The sequence below is a fragment of the Mugil cephalus genome, chromosome 4 (genome assembly GCF_022458985.1).
Source record: "Mugil cephalus isolate CIBA_MC_2020 chromosome 4, CIBA_Mcephalus_1.1, whole genome shotgun sequence".
NCBI classification, from domain to species: domain Eukaryota; kingdom Metazoa; phylum Chordata; class Actinopteri; order Mugiliformes; family Mugilidae; genus Mugil; species Mugil cephalus.
In genome coordinates this window covers 12,032,881-12,052,465 of record NC_061773.1, presented here as the reverse complement: position 1 = coordinate 12,052,465, position 19,585 = coordinate 12,032,881, and the positions used below count along the sequence as shown (strand labels likewise).

At 42.0% G+C, this 19,585-nt stretch overlaps 1 protein-coding gene across 13 annotated transcripts in view; it reads right to left on the bottom strand.

Moving 5' to 3' along the window:
• The window catches only part of nav1b (neuron navigator 1b), a 58,719-nt gene that overhangs the window by 38,152 nt on the left and 982 nt on the right, over nt 1-19,585 (bottom strand). For 10 of the 13 annotated variants that reach the window (XM_047582397.1, XM_047582399.1, XM_047582396.1 and 7 more), the window contains exons 2-3: nt 7,530-8,340; nt 7,332-7,420 (exon numbers count right to left, since the gene is read on the bottom strand). In XM_047582397.1, coding sequence (XP_047438353.1) covers nt 7,332-7,420; nt 7,530-8,314 — 874 coding nt within the window. In that variant the 5' untranslated portion in view covers nt 8,315-8,340. Of the gene's footprint in view, nt 1-1,219; nt 2,251-7,331; nt 7,421-7,529; nt 8,341-19,585 lie in introns of those variants that run through there. The other 3 variants (XM_047582401.1, XM_047582402.1, XM_047582400.1) reach the window with 3 other exon arrangements.

The following is a 19,585-nucleotide window of genomic DNA, read 5'->3' as shown; positions in this document are numbered from 1 at the left end:
AGTTGGCAAATAATAATAATAATAATGTAGCTAGGGTGGAGTGTGAACTTCTACACAGCTCATAGCAATTGCGTTCAGGGTTCCACACTCACTCATACAAATGAGATGCCAGGTGCTGTCTAATGTTCCCTGCGTTGCTTACATGTTTTACTTGTCTGTACAGTAGATTGTCCACACAAGCTAATGAAGCATGAGATCAAATCACCACAGATGTGTTCATTAACATGAAACATGCTCCCCCGATGAGGCTGAGTGAGAACATGTAATGCGTGTTTAAAATGAGTAAAGGGCAATTTCTTCAAATGGCCAATGAATGCAAGTTTTTAAAGGTTAAATAACAATATTAGATGTAACTGCTCCCGAAAAGACTGAGAGTAAGATTATATTTAAAGCCTGATATGCTTTTGGTCATGCTACACCTAAAACACTTCAAATGAAAATACTCTCCTCTTCTCATGTGAATACACGTGACAGTTACAAACATACTGGATGCATGGATTAAAAAAAATAATCACATCACACAATGACAGCACCGTCACGAATTACCAAGCCACTCCAAACACTGAACCTGACCTTGACCCCCATTTTCTTTGCAATTTGCACTGTAGTAGTAGACAGGGTGTAAACCATCTGCCAGAGCTCTGCAGATGAATGGAGCTGGGAGGAGGCTAAACGTGCATGTCTGTTCCTAAAATCAGCCCAATGTGGCACGCTGTCATTCTCATTTCTGGCTTTCGGGAGCCTACGTGGACAAACGGATGGACCTCTGAGTGCATCCACACATGTTGAAGCAAAACCAGCGCTTTTCAAGAGCAGATCAGGTCCGCCCGTGATAATACACAGCCCTCAGGCTTCGTGCAATCAGCCGGGCAGCGTTATGAGCGCAAGCAAGCGCATATCGCATCATGGAAGCCACCAAGCCTCAGACACTGGAGTAAAATATGAACAATAGAGCGATGCGATGATAAGCTAACCATTCAGTGCTATGTAAAAAAATAAATAAAAAATGACAAAGGAGCAACATTCAATAAAATAATATAGCAGCATGCTATATTATTTTTCAGTGAGGCGCGTAAAATCCTTTCTGCAGCAGCAAGTGGTGCCATGTGGTGGCTGTATTAGAGGGGGCGTGCTGCTGCCAGCTAATTATGATTTAAAGTGCAACACCCAAAAATACTGTAGGGGTTCAGCGGTATCAAGGCTACTCTGCTGTACTCACCTAAAATCTGACTGAACAGCAGCTGCTCCAGGTCGCCCAGCACCGTCACCACCAGCTCTGGGTCCACCTTCAGGAAGGGTTTGTCACCCCCTTCCTCTCCTTGGCCTTTCGTACCAGACTCCCCTCCAGCCCCGGCCCCAGCCTTTTTTGCGTTGGCCTTCGCCTTGCTGGAGAGGATCTCATCGTCTGACTTTCCATCCTCTGGTGCCTTGCTCAAAGGCTTCACCTCGGCATAAGGACCACGAGGTATGCGGCTCTGCTTGCTGAGGGCAGAGGGAGCAGCGAGAGGGCTGAAGGGCTTGGGTTTGCCCTGGAACAGCGAGTGTTCAGATTTGGACAGGTTTCGAGAGAGGGGCGCACCCCCTCCAGCACTGTTGCCACCCCCCGCCGTCTTTGGCTTGCCCACCTTGGTCTGCCCTGCTCCAGGCTTGGCCATGTCATCACACCACTTTGGCTCGTAAAGGTGCAACTTCTTCTCAGCATCAGTGAGTACAGCCAGGTTCGTCATAGACCTCTGCTTTCGGAGACTGGAGGACACTGGTAGCCTGCCCTCAGAACTACCTGCCCGGTAAACCTTTAGTTCACCCCGCTGTGTGCTCTGGGGCACTCCAGATTTGGCCCTCTTAGCTGCCATACCAACTCCTTTGCCATCTGCTTGGCCGTATGCCTTTGTGCTATCCGTCCTTTCCATCTTGAAATCTCCTTCTCTTCCTTTCACACTATTTCCAAGCATGCCTCCTGCACGAGACCATATCAGAAAGCATCAGGAGGGCGAAAACGGGCTTCCTTACTCAAAACCTCCTCCTTGTGCAAAAAGCATACATAAATATTCTTCCTTTAAGGCAATCCTGCAGCCTTCTCTCTCCTCCTTTCTTCCCTGACAGGCGGCTGCAGCTGCAGCTGTTGCAGTGCTGCCCAGGCGCTCCCTTTCTCTCCTTCCCTTCCGTCCTCCTTTCCTCTGTTTTTTCCACTCTCCTCCCTTCAGCACACCCTCCTGCCGCTGAACCGCGCAGCAGCAGAATGACAGCGGCGGCAGACGCAACAGCGCTCCCTCCTCCCCCTGCTTTCTGCTGCCTCTCCCTCGCCTCCGCCTTCCCTCCCATCCTCCCTCCTCCCCCTGCTTCCTTCCTTTTTTACCCTTCATTTAAAGATGCTTCGCTACGTCTCAGCAGAATACGTGAAACACAAGAGTCCGATGAGAAAGGCTCGTCCATGGCTTTTAAAACAAGCAGCATTTCTCCTCTATCACACCACGTTTCCCTACCACCTCCTCCGAGTCCTTTGTTCTTCCCCTCCCCCTCTTTCACCTCTGGTGTTCACTGTTCAATACTCTCAAGTGATGCTCGAACTGTGTTAGTGGAAGAGATATCAATGTGTGACGGTATCTACACATTTAGATATGTAATTACATCGCATAGCATGAATTATGATCAATGTCACAACCCCACACAGTGCAACAACTGGAGCATCCAGATTATCTCTTGATCCTGTCTGAGCTTCCTTATCATATCTATTCCAGATCTGGATAAATAATATGCTTAAAAAAAAAAAAAAAACTGCAATGTGGTGCCTTGCTATAAATAGACAACTGTGTCAGTCTAGTCAGTCTATACAAACAACAAGGTAAGAGAATCATGGATAAATGCTAATGAAAATAGATAAAATTATGAAAAAATATAGTATAGTTTTGTTCACTGCTTGGAAAAAAAAAATTAAAACTTGACTTCAAATCCAGTTTATTGGTCAAACGGGTGACTTCACTTTAAAAGGCTGAGCGAGGGACAACGCATGCCAATGTAACACACCCAAAACCACATTTTTTGGAAATAGATTCAAGTCCGTTCAAGATGCTCTTACTCATAAAAACACACAAGGACGCACGTGATTCTGTTCAATTAAGAATCCAGCCGCACTGTTTTGTGCCGAGTTTATTTGCTGACATTCGAGTATGATCATCCTTTTAAGATATTCTTCACAGGCGTCTCAGAGGAGGATTCAGGAGGCTCTGCAGAGCTCGCATGCAGGGCTGCTCCATGGAAACCGCCCTCTCTCATCGCCTGCATGTCATCTGCACCAGACCTCACCGCTCTGCACTGACACAGCTGCCAGAGAAACATTACCTTTTCCATAAACTCATCACCGTGTGGCCGCCTGTGCGATTTCTTTAATCGTACTAAATGCAATGCTTCTGAAGTAGGCTGTCCCGTCTCACACACTGAATAGGGCCGTGTTAGCTGGTGCAAATCCACTGGATATGATTGACTAGTTAGCTACAATGTCCAGAGAGCACCATGCTAACTCTCACAAAGAATTGGCAAAACACTCCACTGCCTATTTTATTTGGCTTTCAGGGCACCTGGGGAGGTTCATGGACCAGAAATGCTGCTTAACCGGGCAATTTGTTCCGGGAAACAATGTCACGTCTTATTCGTCCTCATCACGAGTCCCCTGCTGACTCCAGATCACTTCTTCCCATGATGCAGTGAATAGCTGTATTTGTCTTAATGGATCATAGGGTAAAATTTTCTGTATGCCCTCTATACATGAAGCTCAAATGAGACTGTGACAAATTGAATGGAAAATTAAAGTAGGTCAGACAATCGATTGGCCAGTTTGGCTCCGGATAGAAATATTTTACCAACTATTCAATGAAATTAGAAATTATCCTAGCTTCCAGACGATGAATCATAATGATTTAAGATACCTCTGTGACAACTACTGGAAAGTTTGTACAAACATTCATGTTTTCCTGAATTCTAACTTTACATTTAGCGCTGCGTCAACATTTCCATTTGCTCATTACTTTGATTCTTGACCAAATATATAAACATAGCCCTAATTAGCAAATGTTGGTATGCCAACATAGTGATAGTGAGCACACATGTTAGTGATTAACCTAAGCTTCGTTTAAGGTCTAAACTGATCAGACGTCTAAAGTCTGATCAATCGCCAATAACTGTCATCACAAGAGAACGGACAAACAGAAAACGTAGCCTTCAGTCAGTAAATGTACAAGTGTTCGGTCACCACTAATTCTCAGGAGAAGGGAGGGTGGAGCTGAATCTTTCATTTGGTTTCTTTTACATGTGGGTCTGATTCATTTTCTCCAGCTGGCCATCCATCTGAGTGATTGTTGCTGTGTGTGTGTGTGTGCACACATGGTACAACAGTTACACAGTCTGTTTTGAATTTCCCAAGTCAGCACATGTAATATTTTTTGGGCTGCTCAGCTGCAATGATGCAATGTCCTCAAGAACATCAGGAAGACCTCCACATGTGGTCCAAGGAGGGAAGCGACCAAGAATGGAGAATGTAAACGTGTACACAGAAACATGTGCAAAGGCTTCAGTACTATTAAGAATGGGTCTGAGAATCATGCTAGGAAAAACATCTAACATACTGCCAGAAACATAAAAAGCCATCTCCAGTGACAAGAATAACAAGGAGTCCTGCGATAGGTGGTATTATAGCTTCCACAGAGTCCCAAGCTCAACATTATGGAGTCAGTCTAGGATTACTTGAATAAATGGAGGCAATTGGCAGAGCCTATTTCTGGAGAAGAAGTCTGACAAATTCCTCAAGACGCTCAAAATGCTCAAGACAATACCTTCCACTTGTACCAAGGAGAACTGGTACAACTTAAATGAACTTTCCGTGGAGTTCATTCACGAAATCCGTACTTTAGTTGTAGTACACCACATCCAACTTTTGCACAGGGCTGTAGGTTGACCCACAATGTGTTACAGGCACGTGTAAAGATTCTTTACGAATGGCGCAGGAGTCATGCGGTAATTAATGCAAAACAAAAACATCTAAGAAAAGATCTAATGGAATCATTGTGCTGGCTGGAATGTGAGCAGCCTAAGGGATGAAGACTTATGAGGGTATTTTTTTTTTTCCACCAAAAAAAAAAAAAAAAAAAAAAAAAAAAAAAAAAAAAATCCCCTCATGTGCTGAGAAATAGTTTACGCATGATGAACTCAAGCTGCAGGGAACCATAGCCAAATGAAGAAGCATCTTCTCTATGTTATTTATCAAAGTGATTCATTTGCCTTCTTGTACTGAACCGAGACCATTGAGACGACCGATCCTGAAAGTTGAGTGATTTTAAAAATATGATTTCTCACCAGAAATCCTGACTTGTTCCCACTGAATGGGACAACCATTAAAGCAACCCAATATTTCATCTTCCACCTAACATGTATTTGAAGCCAGACAGCTTACCAGGAGACATCGCTCTGCTCCACAGTCAAAAACCAAATTTAAGCGTCCCCCTGGGTTTGTCCAGTGTGCACGAGAGGAACTCCCAGACAGGAGGCGAAAGCTGATCCTCCCATCAAATCACTCAGTCTCTCATTCCAGCATCTGTCCACCCTCTGCAGAAGACCACTCAGTCGCTGGCCTGTTCAGTCCCATAGGAGGATGGCTGGAGACTCTGACCACTCAAAGTCATTAAGATAATTAAGAACCCAGTTAGACGGTTTCACAATAGCCTAGTGCGATAATGGGGGGTCATTTTTTAAATTCAGAGCATGCTGGGTTATTAGTTGCCAAAGAGATGAATAAATCAACTTTTTGAATAGTACTTTTAAACATTTAAGCTGACAAATGCTAATTGCTAGTAGGTGGGTGGTACATGTCTAAGTGCACATGAATGAATGCCTGGTCCAAAAGTTTCCCAGCAGAACACTGTATTCATACAAGATGGCCAATGTTATTTACTTCTTCTGTCAGTGGTTTCATTGTTGTGGCAGTGTACACTGTGTTGTTTATTCTTTTAGGCCAAACGGATGGTTGGGCGTTTGTCAGTGTCATGCTATGGGTGGATGTCGGTGAACCTAGTTTTTGTACAGATTTGTCAGCAGGTTGACCTTGTTGAAGTGGAAAAAAGGGCAACGGTGAGCGAGATCACTCTGATTGGCTAATCAGTTAATTGTGGCTCGTCTGGTTTTGACTGATGAATACAGACTACTGCCACCTGCTGGTGCTCCCAGTTATTTCCTCTTGTGAAGGCGCAAAACACAATGCCAACTGGCCACTGGCTGTAGATGGATGTATGGTCCAGACACTAGACAACGTGAGGCGTCACCACAGTCATCCCTTATCGCTGGTACATCTTTCATATTGGTCCATGTTGTACATACCCTTAGTCTTCTGTTGGGTGTGTGTGTCTAGCTTAAAAGATGAACAGGTTTATTGCAGTCATATGGTCTGAGGTCTGAACCTTCTCCAGCGGAGGCCAACAATGATGAAATTTCTGAATATGTACCAGTTTCATGAGAAACAGCAGTGTTTGTTCACTTTCCCAACTTCATGGTACTCCTTAAGTTTCCAAGATTAACATAATATTGACAAAGCTTAGAGTCTGTTCTATGGCGCACATACTGTAAGTATTGTTTGTACTACAGTGGAGAGTCGCGCTGACATAAATGATGGAAGTTCGATTATCATGGCACATTCAAGACTCAAAAAACATTTAGAGACAGTGCAGAGTTAACGGCGCCGTGTGACTTGAGAGAAGCACTCTCTGCCAAGAATCTGTTTTCCCACATGCACATAAAGAAAGAAGTGAAGTACTTCAGGAAATCCTGATGCACATAACAGGTGGCACACACAGTATGAGGCTTTCGTTGCGAGTTGGCGAAAGACTCGGTGAGAACAACTGCCACGCTGAACAGAATCCAGTGTCAACAGTCAGACATATTAAAGCTTGGGTGTTACAGGATGCAATATAATACAAATGGAAAAATGTGTTTTGCACAACTGGCTGCCTGACCTCTATTGAACTGTGGGAAAGAGTTTGTTTTTCCCAAGGTTTAAGTAACTTCTAATGATATTACAGATGGATGAGAAGAGTTTTTATGAAATTTAAGAAATAAATTAATTCGGAGTCAAAGAGTGATTTAACACTCTTGTGCGTGCACTCAAACTTTAAGTCTCTGAGAAAGGATATTATCCTCCTTTATAATTTTTTTTTTAGGTGTATTGCAGTGTCTCCAAGCTGGAGACCTCAAGAAGAACAATTTTCAGGATTTGGCAAGACAAGAGCAAAGACCACAGAATATTGAAAAGTCTGTGAGAGGGAGAAAGAAAGAAAGAAAAAATAACTCACCTAGATCATCACAGCAGAGCTCCATAGAGTCAGAGGAGCAGTCACTCAGATCGTCCACGGTGCTGTCAGTGTCTCCATGGACCTGAAACCTACACAAGACAAAAACATGAGAACAAAATACATATTTCGATATGCCAGTACATCTTTTTTTACAAAGACAATTTACCAGACATCTTAAAAGGTGAAACATTGCCTTACCTGAACCTGAAGGGAGCAACAGTAGCCATGTTGACTCTTCCCGGTTCGCTCCCTCTGCGCTGCAGGTTGAATGTCTGACAGGGAGGCTTTGATTTGTTACCGAGCACGTCTCTATCAGAAGACCCCAGATCCTGGTTGGAGATGTTCCTCAACTCTTTTTGGAAGTTCTCCACTCCCGGTGACGACGCGCCTGGAATCTCATTTCCATTTGCACCTTTCGTATAAAGGAGGCGCCCTCGTCCTTGGCCTGACTGAAGATTGGCCGAGTGCCGACGCAAGGCTTCACCTTCTTGTGCATTGTCCACATTTTTTTGACGATACTTCCCAAAGGTCCAATTCTTGTTGGTGTTCCTTCTTAACTGGAGGTCTCTCAGAGCCCTCTGGGTCAGCGTGCTGCTACGGAGGTCTGATGTGTCTTTAGACCGTGGGACTTCCCTCTTTGGTATCTGAGGGCTGCTGTATGCTGAGCATGTGCCATCAGTTCTCTCTGTAGCTGCCGGGCTTCTGTGAGTGTACATGCTGGTCTTCTCCTGCAGCAGGTGGTTCTTCAAAGCTGCACCTCTCAGCAGCTCTGCAGAACCCGGTGAAGCCGACAGTGACGAGTATGAAGGCCGTCGTTTGGCGGCGTGCTGATACTGTATTGTGGGATTGGGGAGGCTGCTGTATTGTTGTTTGGGATCCATCCTTGAGAGAGACATCGTGCTTCGAGGTAAAGGCAGTCTCGAGTTGACACCTGTGTCGCTCTGGCTCTGAGACAGGACTTTGATATTCACTCCACCACTCATGGTTGTTGACAGTCGGTGGATGAGATCTGGAAGACAAAGCAGAAACATCAGATATGGTGCAACGGTCCACATTTTTATGACGTTTCTCAAACTATAAAGGTATAACAACAAGAAGCTTCAGTAACAGTAAAAATAAAAAAAAAATAAAAAACAAGTATGGTATTCCATGTACAAATGTGAAACGTTCAGTGTTTTGAGAAGAAGCAGCAATGCAAAAAATAGATTGGGCGAATGTCTCCTAAATGGTAAGAAGTATCCAAAAGACCATCATGAACCACCCAGTATAGTATGAAGTTTTGAAGAAATGCTACAAAAACCTGATGATTCTCAAGTTTGAAGACACATTACTGATCAAATTCAAGGTCAAGATGTTGGAATCTCTCATCAGAATAATTTCTGTCAGATTGAAGAAATGTTGTCCATGCAATTATAACTAATGAGAGCTACTCTTTGTATGTCATTCATCCTTAACTCATACAGTAGTTTATATCAGGGCTGGCGATTAGTCTATGTCTGGCATGTACATTTAACACGCAAAGTGATATGTAAAAAATATAGTTGTTACTGCTATCAAAGAAGAGTTGACCTACTCATTTTGTGGAAGTATCTTAACTTTTACCATACATACATGAAAGAAGCGTAGTGAAGAATACGATTAAAAAAATAAAAATTTCTGCGAGCCTGTGTTGATCAGATGAAGATGGTGTGCAGGACTTATGTGACGTTTGCTATAGGACTGCTAACAGCCACTATATTGTATATTGCACCAAATACTGTAAAAATAGCTGCACATTCCAGGACGTCTGCTTCACAGCAGGAAAGAGAGATATCTTCTAACCACATGACCTACTGAGTGAATGCAAGCTTGAGTGAGTGGGAAAGACGAAAGAGGAGAAGATGGTTTGAGGGGAAGGTCCATTATACCATTACGTATCAATTACAACTTCAAAAGGAGACTAAAGGTTTGAAAACCATACTAGTCATCAGCCTGGAGAAACTCAGATCACAAAAGCAAAGCTGATGTTGTTTATGTCACCCCCCCACCCCGACTTTTGCACTTTTAAGTTAAGCAGTGAAGCAGCTGATCTCAGACAATACAAAAAAAAAAAAAAATAAACCTTGTAAATAACAATTAAAAAGACCAAAGCTGCCATGTTCAAAGACAGATTAAAGAAACAATCAAACACTAAATCAATCCAAGTAGCGTCCATGTGCATCTCAAAAGGTGCCATATGTTTCAACAGCTTTGCCTAATATATTCGTGGTCCTTTAGCCACAACCTCCAGTGCGAAGCGTGCTGTGAAAGCCAGCGGCAGACTGACACCACTTGGCACGTACAGCAGGAGAATGGCTCCTTTCAGGCCATGCCAACACCGTCTGTTCCCACCAAGGCCTGCAGGCAGCACCTCTCCTCCAAAGACTAAATGTGGGGGCTTCAACTGTCCAACAACCCCCATTCAGCTCCATCAGGTAATCCTCTTGTTTCAAGGACGTAACTGATACAGTTTTAAAAGCTGATGTTTACACATGTAGTTCAGAGTGTGTGTGTGGGGGGGTGGAACTGAAAGGAATGTAATACATTATACATATGAATATCAACATATTAGAAATATAGCCATGGAATATATGAATATATGAAAAGATGACAAAGTGATTTATATGAATAGGAATAAAAAAAAGAGGGATGTGTCTGAAAACAAAAATTTTCCAACTTTACATGTGACAGTGTACAAAGAAGCGCTACCATTAGAGGACTGAAAAGTCTTCAACACACTGGCTACAGTAGAAGAAAGCTGAATACACAGAAAGAGAATAAAAGGCAGGCCTGGTTAGATATTACAAAAACAAAATCAACCAAGAAATGAGTCAACTTTAGCTTCAGATGACGAGTCAAGTCAGCAGTATATATCATATCAATATATATGCGACTATAAACCCCTCCTATTTTGAGGAATGGAAAGGATGGATCTGTTTCTGAAACAAACTTGACTAAACAAATTTTCTCGCCCTATTTTTTTGGTTTTACTTTCAGTAATAGTCTGTGGTTAACAGAACTGAAATTTAAAACAATTACATTTCGCATACATTTGCTTTAATCTTCACAAAAACATGTCTCCTACACATGAATTCTTGAATAAAATCTGACTCAGATGTGCAAATGCATGGACTCACACAAGCAAACACAACGTGGTGCAACATGAATGTACCATATCACAGCCAAGCAGTCAAATGATAATATGCACATTTTGTGAACTTTTACTTACACAACTTAATTCAGTGAAATAAAAGCAGAATGAAATGAAACATCATTGCCTAGTGCTTCCTTCTTACATTTATGACCTCAAACAAAATGAATTCTGCTCGTTTCTGACAGGGTTAAATGAGTTAGGCTGTTTTTCATCTTACCTGAATAGATGCACGTCCAACGTAAGTCATTTTTCCACACAGAGACAGTGAGGAGACAACAGTATGGTGCGGTGCAGGCTAACTTGCTCTCCGCAGAGACAAGCCACACTTAGCAGTATGATGCAGCTTACAGTAATACAATTTAGACCCACGTGCTGCTTTACAGAGAGTGGGGGCAAATGGATGCTGGACGATAACAAGCCAGTCAAGAAACTAGAGGGAAACTACGTGCCTTCATGTCTCCTACAGATTTTCCTTTCTTCCCCGAGGTCAATCTCTCGCAAACATTATGACCAGACTCATATTTCGATCTTTCTCTGGTGACATCATGGGTCTTTTTCCCCCTGGGTCTTATGATTGTCACAGCCCGAACGGGACTTTCAGCTCCTTTTCAGCATGTCAGTCTTTCAGCATGCCTTCATCAAAGCATCAGTGCTACGAAGAGCTAAAGCTGCCCCACTCCACCAAACCTATAATCAGCCTGAGGGCCAGACTAAAGATACTCATACAGACCGACATCATGTCGGCACAGGATCACTTTCCTCTGGTGGAGTCTCCAGACTGCTCACAAACCCTGTGCAGCTGTGCCAGATGGTTTGATAATGTACTCAGAAGACTTCAGAGGAATCAATTTCCATCATACTACCAATCCATTTTGGAAAATAGATGAAATATAGATGACCAAATCTGGAAATAATCAGCATTCAACCAAATACTCACGGGCTTAATGATGCCATTCGTAATAAGCGTTTTATTCTGGGCCCACTGTCGTTTTGTGTTATGTCAACTTATTAAACTGGTAACTGTTTTATTTCACTTTCGAAGGCTTAATTTTGGCCTAGCAGAGTCTCAGACTCTCAAGTTTCTCTTCACCGTAGCCCAGCGCCAACAGATAACAGAGGTGAACGAGTACATCATTACATTATCGACATAATTAAATTTTCTCAGGACTCTCGTATTATCTAGTTTTACAAGGGGCCTGATCCAATTTTTATATATAGCACCGAGTCCCAGATTCCTGTTCACCATTTCCTCTCGTGCCCCAGCTTTGTCAGGGAGAAAATCCGCCGGGAGAAACATGGACGGAGGTCAACTCGCACTGATCAGTGACACACACACACACACCTCCAAGTGTACAAATGAACATAGAAGTAAAGATGTCTCCTCCTTACATTTGGCTGAAGGCACACTGCTAATATTAGTTGACTTCAGTCCAGACATGTGGTGTCGTTGTTTGTGATGCCTAAAAGCCGCATTTTGTGTTGCAGTTCCCCTCAGGTGCAACCATATTTCAGGTACTAACATAATATACTTGGGTTCGGACGTGTTTGTTTGGCTAACAAGGAATCAAACCAGTTATTTATGAGAAAGATTACAGTAATATTAGATTAATCTTGTTTGTTCACTGAAACATGAAAATATCGCAACCACAATCTGATTAAATGAAATGAATGTTGGACCGACATTCATCCTGAAGATTAATCCTAATGACTTTGGTCATCCTCGGATTTTGCAAATCACGTCACTAATATTTTAAGTTCAGATTAAAAACTACAACTGTTCGATGGGTTGCCATTAAATTTGGTAAACACATCAATTTTCCCTTTTGGTTGCTGCACTCCTGACTCTCAAATCTTTTTTGACAAATACTTGCAAAAGGAATGCCTTCCCAACCTACCGTTTAAGTCGATGGTTTGACTACAAAAAAATCTAATTGGTTTATGAAAAGGTATAGCTCTGTGCCTTCTGAGGTCATATCAAAGAATCACAGTCAAAGCAAGGCTGTAGACTAATTCACCTTTTCAGACATAAAGTGCTATGTCGTGCCAGTGATAGCCTGCACGTAGCTAAGTTGGGTTATTATCAAAATGTTAGTCTGGTAACACATAATTTAGATTTTATTGTGAAGCATGTTTCAACTGATACAGAGAAAAATACAGTGCCCCTGCTTGCAACTGGATAGTTCTTCAACCAATCAAAGCAATTTTGCTGTAAACGAATTAAACTGTGCGGCGCTCAGATGACGTGTATGACTATGTTACTATGCCGTTATTCTTCTGCCAATTACCACATAAAGCCCATCCAAAAGATTTAACTGGACAGGCAGACCTTTGCCAGGGGATAACCGACTCCAAACAGAGTGACTTCAGACGCACATTAGCCCACAAAAATGCTGTGGTCGGGGGATGTTCAGGCTGGCTTACTGTAGTAGCGTGAGGCATATGATGGCAAAATTCTGCTGACAATGCAAACTCATACACTATACTGCCAAAAGTATCTGCTCACCTGCCTTTACACACATATGAACTTAAGTGACATACCATTTTTAATCCATAGGGTTTGATGTGACGTTGGACCTTCACAGTTGCAACAGCTTCAACTCTTCTGTGAAGCCTTTCCACAAGGTTTAGGATTGTGTTTACAGGACATTTTAACCATTCATCCACATTTATGAGGTCGAACATTGATGTTGGATGATAAGTCCTGGCTCACGGTCTTCATTCTAATTCATCCCAAACTCCCTCATCCATGTCTTTATGGACCTTGTTTTGTGCTCTGGCGCACAGTCATGCTGGAACAGGAAGGGGCCACCCCCAAACTGTTCCCACAAAGTTGGGTACATGAAATTGTCCAAAATCTCTTGGTATGCTGAAGCATTCGGAGTTCCTTTCCCTGGAACTAAGGGGACAAGCCTAGCTCCTGAAAACCAAGCCTACACCATAATTCTCCCTTCACCGAACTTGCCACAATGCAGTCAGACAAATAACGTTCTCCTGGTAACCTCCAAACCCAGATTGGTCCATCAGATTGCCAGATGGAGAAGCTTAATTTGTCACTCCAGTGTCCAGTGGTGGCGTGCTTTAAACCACTGCACCAGACGCTTTGCATTGCTCTTGGTGATGTTTGGCTTGGACGCAGCTGCTCAGCAATGGATCCCATTCCATGAAGCTCTCCACGCTCTGTTCTTGAGCTAATCTGAAGGCATAACGAAGAGCTAATGTGTCTCAGCATCGGCTGACCCTGCTCTGTCTTTTTACATGCCCTGACACCTCGTGGCTGAGTTGCTGTCGTTCCGAGTTGCTTCCACTTTGTTATGAAACCACTTATAGTTGACTGTTGGAATATTTGGTAAGAAATTTCACGACTGGACTTGTTGCTCAGGTAGCAGCGACAGCGAGCAGTGATTGAAACACCTGAATTCAGTTATATGGATGGACAAGCAAATACTTTGAGCAGTGTAGTGTATCTTTTTGAGTAGTCCCTAATCGCTGGGTTTTCACTTGATAACTAGAGAATTATATGTGAGTTTGCACAGTAATGTTTTGTTGCAGTGTGTCCAGTATCAAATGAAGTGCTTTCCCTAAATCACATCGTCTCTCTAATGTCAGTACTTGAGCTTTCCCTCCTCGATCCTTCACACATCCTAACAATATTACAGCAGTCTGCAGCAGCACTTACTTATAGCGTCTCATGAAGGCCTTATTCAAGTAAACCGCATCGTCTTCTCCTGCCTTGTCATCACCTACAGATCTTACTTAATGCAATTTGTCCTGTGATGTTTCCTGAATGCCAATTAGTATTTAATGGGTTTATGTTAATCTTCCTCTAAACAATTGTTTTTTTCCCCATCAAAGTCAAGTGTACTTTTTATGGCATATGAGATTAGAGTGGGCATTTAAGAGAGAGTGTTAATCTGTCGGCCCATTACAGGGATTTATCCATTCTAAGTCCCTTTGAGTGATTAACCATGGTCAGTAATGCCATGATGTCATCAACACCCTAAATAATACTCAACACTATGTATTAAGGCATTCAAGCTTTGAGTCACACCACATTAAGTGATGTCACAGCAGGTGATTTTTCCCTAGAGTCAAAGACTTCTTTAGATTTATCTGCACCTGCAGATGAAGTAATGTCTCTTCAGTGAAGGTATCTGCAATGACATTTAACCACTGGCCTTGCTTGCACATTTAATATCTCTTAGCTTGAACTTTCAGATTCTCACAGTAGTTTGATGGCAGAGCTGGAGCTCCTTTCCTCAAACAAAGACCACCTCCATCAACATAAAACACAAAAAAATATGTAAAAGCTAAGATGAGTCAGTACAGAATATATAATTATCTAATGAATTAAAATGAGTATTTCGAAATAATTGCAAAATGTATAGTATTTTCACACAACCAAAAACAACAAGGTGGTTGGTATTATTCTATTGTATTTTCATTGTCTTATGCTGATCAAAAAGCATTTGATATGTCTGATGTTATAACGGTGACATTTTATCAGTTTTATCTTGCCTTCATCGTGTTAGAAATAATTTCCAGGCCTCTGAATTTGGTCTCTGCAGGTTTCATTCTAATATGTTGTGAGCATCTGTTTTACACAGGATAACTGGAAATGAACTTAAGTGCAATGAACCAGTTGTGGCAGGTGACCACACTGAAATACATATATAATATAACAGTATGCATACAATATCTTGTTTAGTGCCACCAACATTAAGTTCATCAATAAGTAGGTTGTTTACAGTCTGGTTAATTCAAGTTAACATACAGTAGTAAAGGTATTTCAATAGTCCAATGAGCTAATTTTCTTTTTAATCAAACCTTTATGTTTTAAATAAATGAACTGTAGGGTCTCCAGCTTTATAGCTGAATCAGGGTCAGTGAGGATGTTTAACATTTTAATTCCAAGGTACTTTTCTGCTCTGACTTACATGATTTCATTTATCCGGAACCAGAATCATGGGCCTCGAAGGACCAGAGAACTATTGCGTGCAGTTCAATATGCTGTACCGTAAATTCCTCTATGCGCACTACAACAACCTGCCGCTGCAGTTATGCTGCCGTTATGCAACTGGCACAGTTCTCCAAAGTGAACTGACGCCTGTGTAGAAACAGGACGGCATTTGCACAGCACACTGCAGTGCTGTGATGAGTCAAAGTGTGGGCAGATGTCTGTGGTGGAACATCATTCTTGTGAACTGGGTCATCGGAGCAGGTGAGGAGGAAAAGAACAGACTTTATTGGACGTTGCCGTCGTTTGGAGGGCGAGAGTGATTCCACTCAAGCATGACCAAATAAAAACATGCTTTTTCACTCTCACCCAAAAAAAGACTGGTCAGTAAAAAGCTTCAAGTTTCTGTTCTTTGCCTGCATCTTACTGAACATAGATTTAGCAGATGATCTGATTTAACTAATTTATGAAACGAATAAATGAATTATTTGACATTTACAAGCAACAGCAGAGAAATAACCAATAACACTGTCACGGAAAAAGTATGCATTGTTGTCTCATGTTAATATTATTCATATTTATATAAATAAAAGCTATAAAATCGAATAGTTTATATAGTCTATACCATTGTTTGATGTTGTTAAAGAGGAACGTTTACCGTTTTCATATATGTATAAAATAATATAGTTTTAAATAAAAAAACAAAAAAACAAACAAACAACACTTTCTCACTGGAGTCCTTCCTTCAGCCGTTTATTTGACAGACTGAGCATCTGTTCGCCTCATTCCTGAAAGCCGTCACTACTGTCATCTTGTCACAAGAGTGGCGGATGACAGTAAACACAGGGCTTTTCTTTCTTGCCCCCCTTTCCAGACTAAAGAGCTAAAAAACAAAAAAACCAAAAAAAAACTGAATGGCATGCCGAGGCGTGGCAGTATTGTAGCGCCGTGAGTAGGCTGACAATAGCACCCTGTCAGCCTTAACGGATGGAGTGAAAATCTGCATATGCATATGTCGATGGTCATCTGTTTGGCAGGACTGGACCAGGGCTTGTGTCTCTAGTTTTTGCATCCAACACCGTCACCATTAGTCAGAGCTGCTGGAGGTCTTTTCAGCGGTGGAGTGCATTAGTCAGAGAGATGACTCTGATTGGTCGTTCATCTTAGTGAATCGATGAACGAGCGTACATTAGTTTCTCATTTAAACGTTCAAATAGACGTTTTCAAAAATACGTATTGCGTGTTTGTCACACTTAAATGTTTCAGATCATCAAACTGATTTAAATATCAGTCACAGACACACAAGTAAACACAAAATTCAGTTATTAAATGAATTATTGAGGGAAAACAAAATCCAAAACGCGGTCGTCCATCAGTTCTTTGATGTAGATTTAGTGCATCTGAACCTTCAGGAAGCACTTTGGGCAATTCTAGTTGAATCATCAGCAAACTGGACTGTTCCACAGACATTTAAATGTTTCATGCAAAGCACAGTCAGATAAACCAGTCGTGCTATTTTCTATCATTCAAAGTATACTGTACACATCTGGCTTTCAGACTTTGTGTTCGTTTCCTGGTAAAGGCTGATGCTGTTTAACTTAAAACGCAGTCAGCTGTTTCAGCCACACACCCGACAGTGTAAGATCTCCACTACAGCCGGCCAGATGCTAAACTACTGCACAGACAGCGAGCGAGGTGGCAGATGAGTAAATGTGATTCATAATTTCTGAAACAATGAACATGTTTTTCCACCGACAGCCTCTTGAGTTCTTTCGACAGCTCGGCCTCTGTTCCCTGAGGGGGGGGGGGACTGCACTGAAATGTCAGTTCTCTGAGGAGGTGCAGTGGCTCCAACATGTCATTCAACAGCCGACAAGATGTTCACAGTGACATAAATTGTAACCTGAAGACTTTCCTCAAGGACTACTCTAGATCCAAGACAAAAGACTTCAATGTATATCTGACTACGCTTCGAGCAAAAGATTAACCATGATATATTAACCTGCCACTTGTGACTTTTACTTTGCAAAGCAAGTCATATTTATATAACATTTAAGACATGCTGCTTTATTTTTCTGAACTGACACACAAGTGTAGCAGAACCAAACTACGGCACAAGGTCAGCATCTGACATTTTCCACCAACGACTGCTCATGTGAGACATGTTTGCCTCCGGCGGCCATTGCGGACTTCACATCAAAACAAGATGAAGCCAGACCAAGCTAAACATGGGAGGAGTCACCTGCAAATCATGTCACACCTCGTGCCCATTCTCCCACAAAGATTTATTCTGAACACCCATTATTATACAACAGCTTTATATGGAACATATGAAATATGTACCAGGTTTTCCGAGGCCAGCACATGTGCCATTGCGGGTTAGCCAAGGTGGAACATGTCTGCCACTGGAGCGTGTCTGTGGACAAGACTTTCCAAACCAGACAAACCACATGTGCACGCACGCACGCACGCACGCACGCACGCACGCACGCACGCACGCACGCACGCACGCACGCACGCACGCACGCACGCACACACACACACACGCACACACACACACACACACACACACACACACACACACACACACACACACACACACAGTTGGATTGAGGATGCACCGAGACGTGGCATTTAGACGGGAGCAGTAATCGCCCTTTTAAACACGATGATCTCCAGTAAAAGTGAAATCACTGTGCATGCGTATGTGATTATCCTAATTATTTGGATGCATGTGTAATTTAACATCAGCTACGGATTTACTGTGCAGTAGTGACCGCAACGCCTGCAGTTCACTTCTTTGAAAGAACGATGAAAAGCTACATCTGCAATTGCAGCATGTCTCAAAGTGTCTTGGACATGAGTCACACAAAAGAGACAAAATTATGCCCTATGCAGTTTTTTTTTAAACCAAATAATAAATGCTGTCCTACCACAGGACACTATTTCTGTGTAGTTATACTATAATCCACACTGACATTGAAATTAGTTAAGTTCAAAAGTGCAGTATGTTGTGATAGATCATTCTTATTGACAATGACATCACCTACCATTAGTGGTATTCCCAGGGCCATGCATGAACTCCCAGTGTAGAGTTGAATTACTCTATGGTCTGTATTGTGTGCATTAAGGCACGGACATGGAAGTTCAATAGCTTTTGGCACGGACCATGATGCGTTTGTAGCAACATATCAAAAGTTCTACCGACCGTGAATCATTTTGGCAGGTTATAGTTTACTTATTAGCTCAGACCGTCATGGTTTCAGCAGGACGTATCCCACTGAGTCTGGTCATCCTCTGAACATTTAACATTCAGATTCAATAATCAGATGTCTCCCAAACTAATATGACTCCCGTCAGCCTTGGCTACTCTGCGTGTGTTGATTAGCAAACACTAAACCAAGATTGATGATGTAAACATTCACATATTGGCACTGTTGATACATTTGGTAGCGGCAATATGTGGCTACAATTTCAGATTCAATTTTTACACAATTTTAAATATCTGTTTTTATGAGAAATATGTTATCCTTTGTTCAAGCCAGGTTTGGCCTCCTTGTTTGACAACTGTTTGTCAAAAAAAAAAAAAAAAGTTGTTGAATCTAATTTTTTAAAATTTATCTAAATGCAAGAATCACTCTTCTTCCCTAAGTTCTGTTTTGTTTTCAACCAGCCTACCAAACGCTCCCTGTGTTTACCAGCTAGCTAGCTAGGTTGTGTACAGTGATTTTTATATAGTGCTTTTACAGTGTAGATCCTGACATGTGACAATGAACCAGAACAATAAAGTTGGGAGCTAACCAAAAACGAAAAAAACTGAAAGATGCTAAAATGCTTCATGAGATCAGAGCGCACAGCTTGGAAAAAAAACAAAAAACAAAAAACTTTTTTTTTTTTTTTAAGTAGCGTTTTGTAAGATCCAAAACACAGATTAAAGAAAACATTTCCACGGTCTATGCAAATCACATGCAAGTCTAAATGAAACTTCCTAAAGCCTAAAGCAAACATTTCAAGAGGCGAACTCATTCTGATTCAGTCTTTGATGCAGCCATCAGATGCCAATAGATGGACCCAGTGTATCTCAGTGTAAACCGTGTCGATTAGTAATGTGAAGCATACGCTTAATGC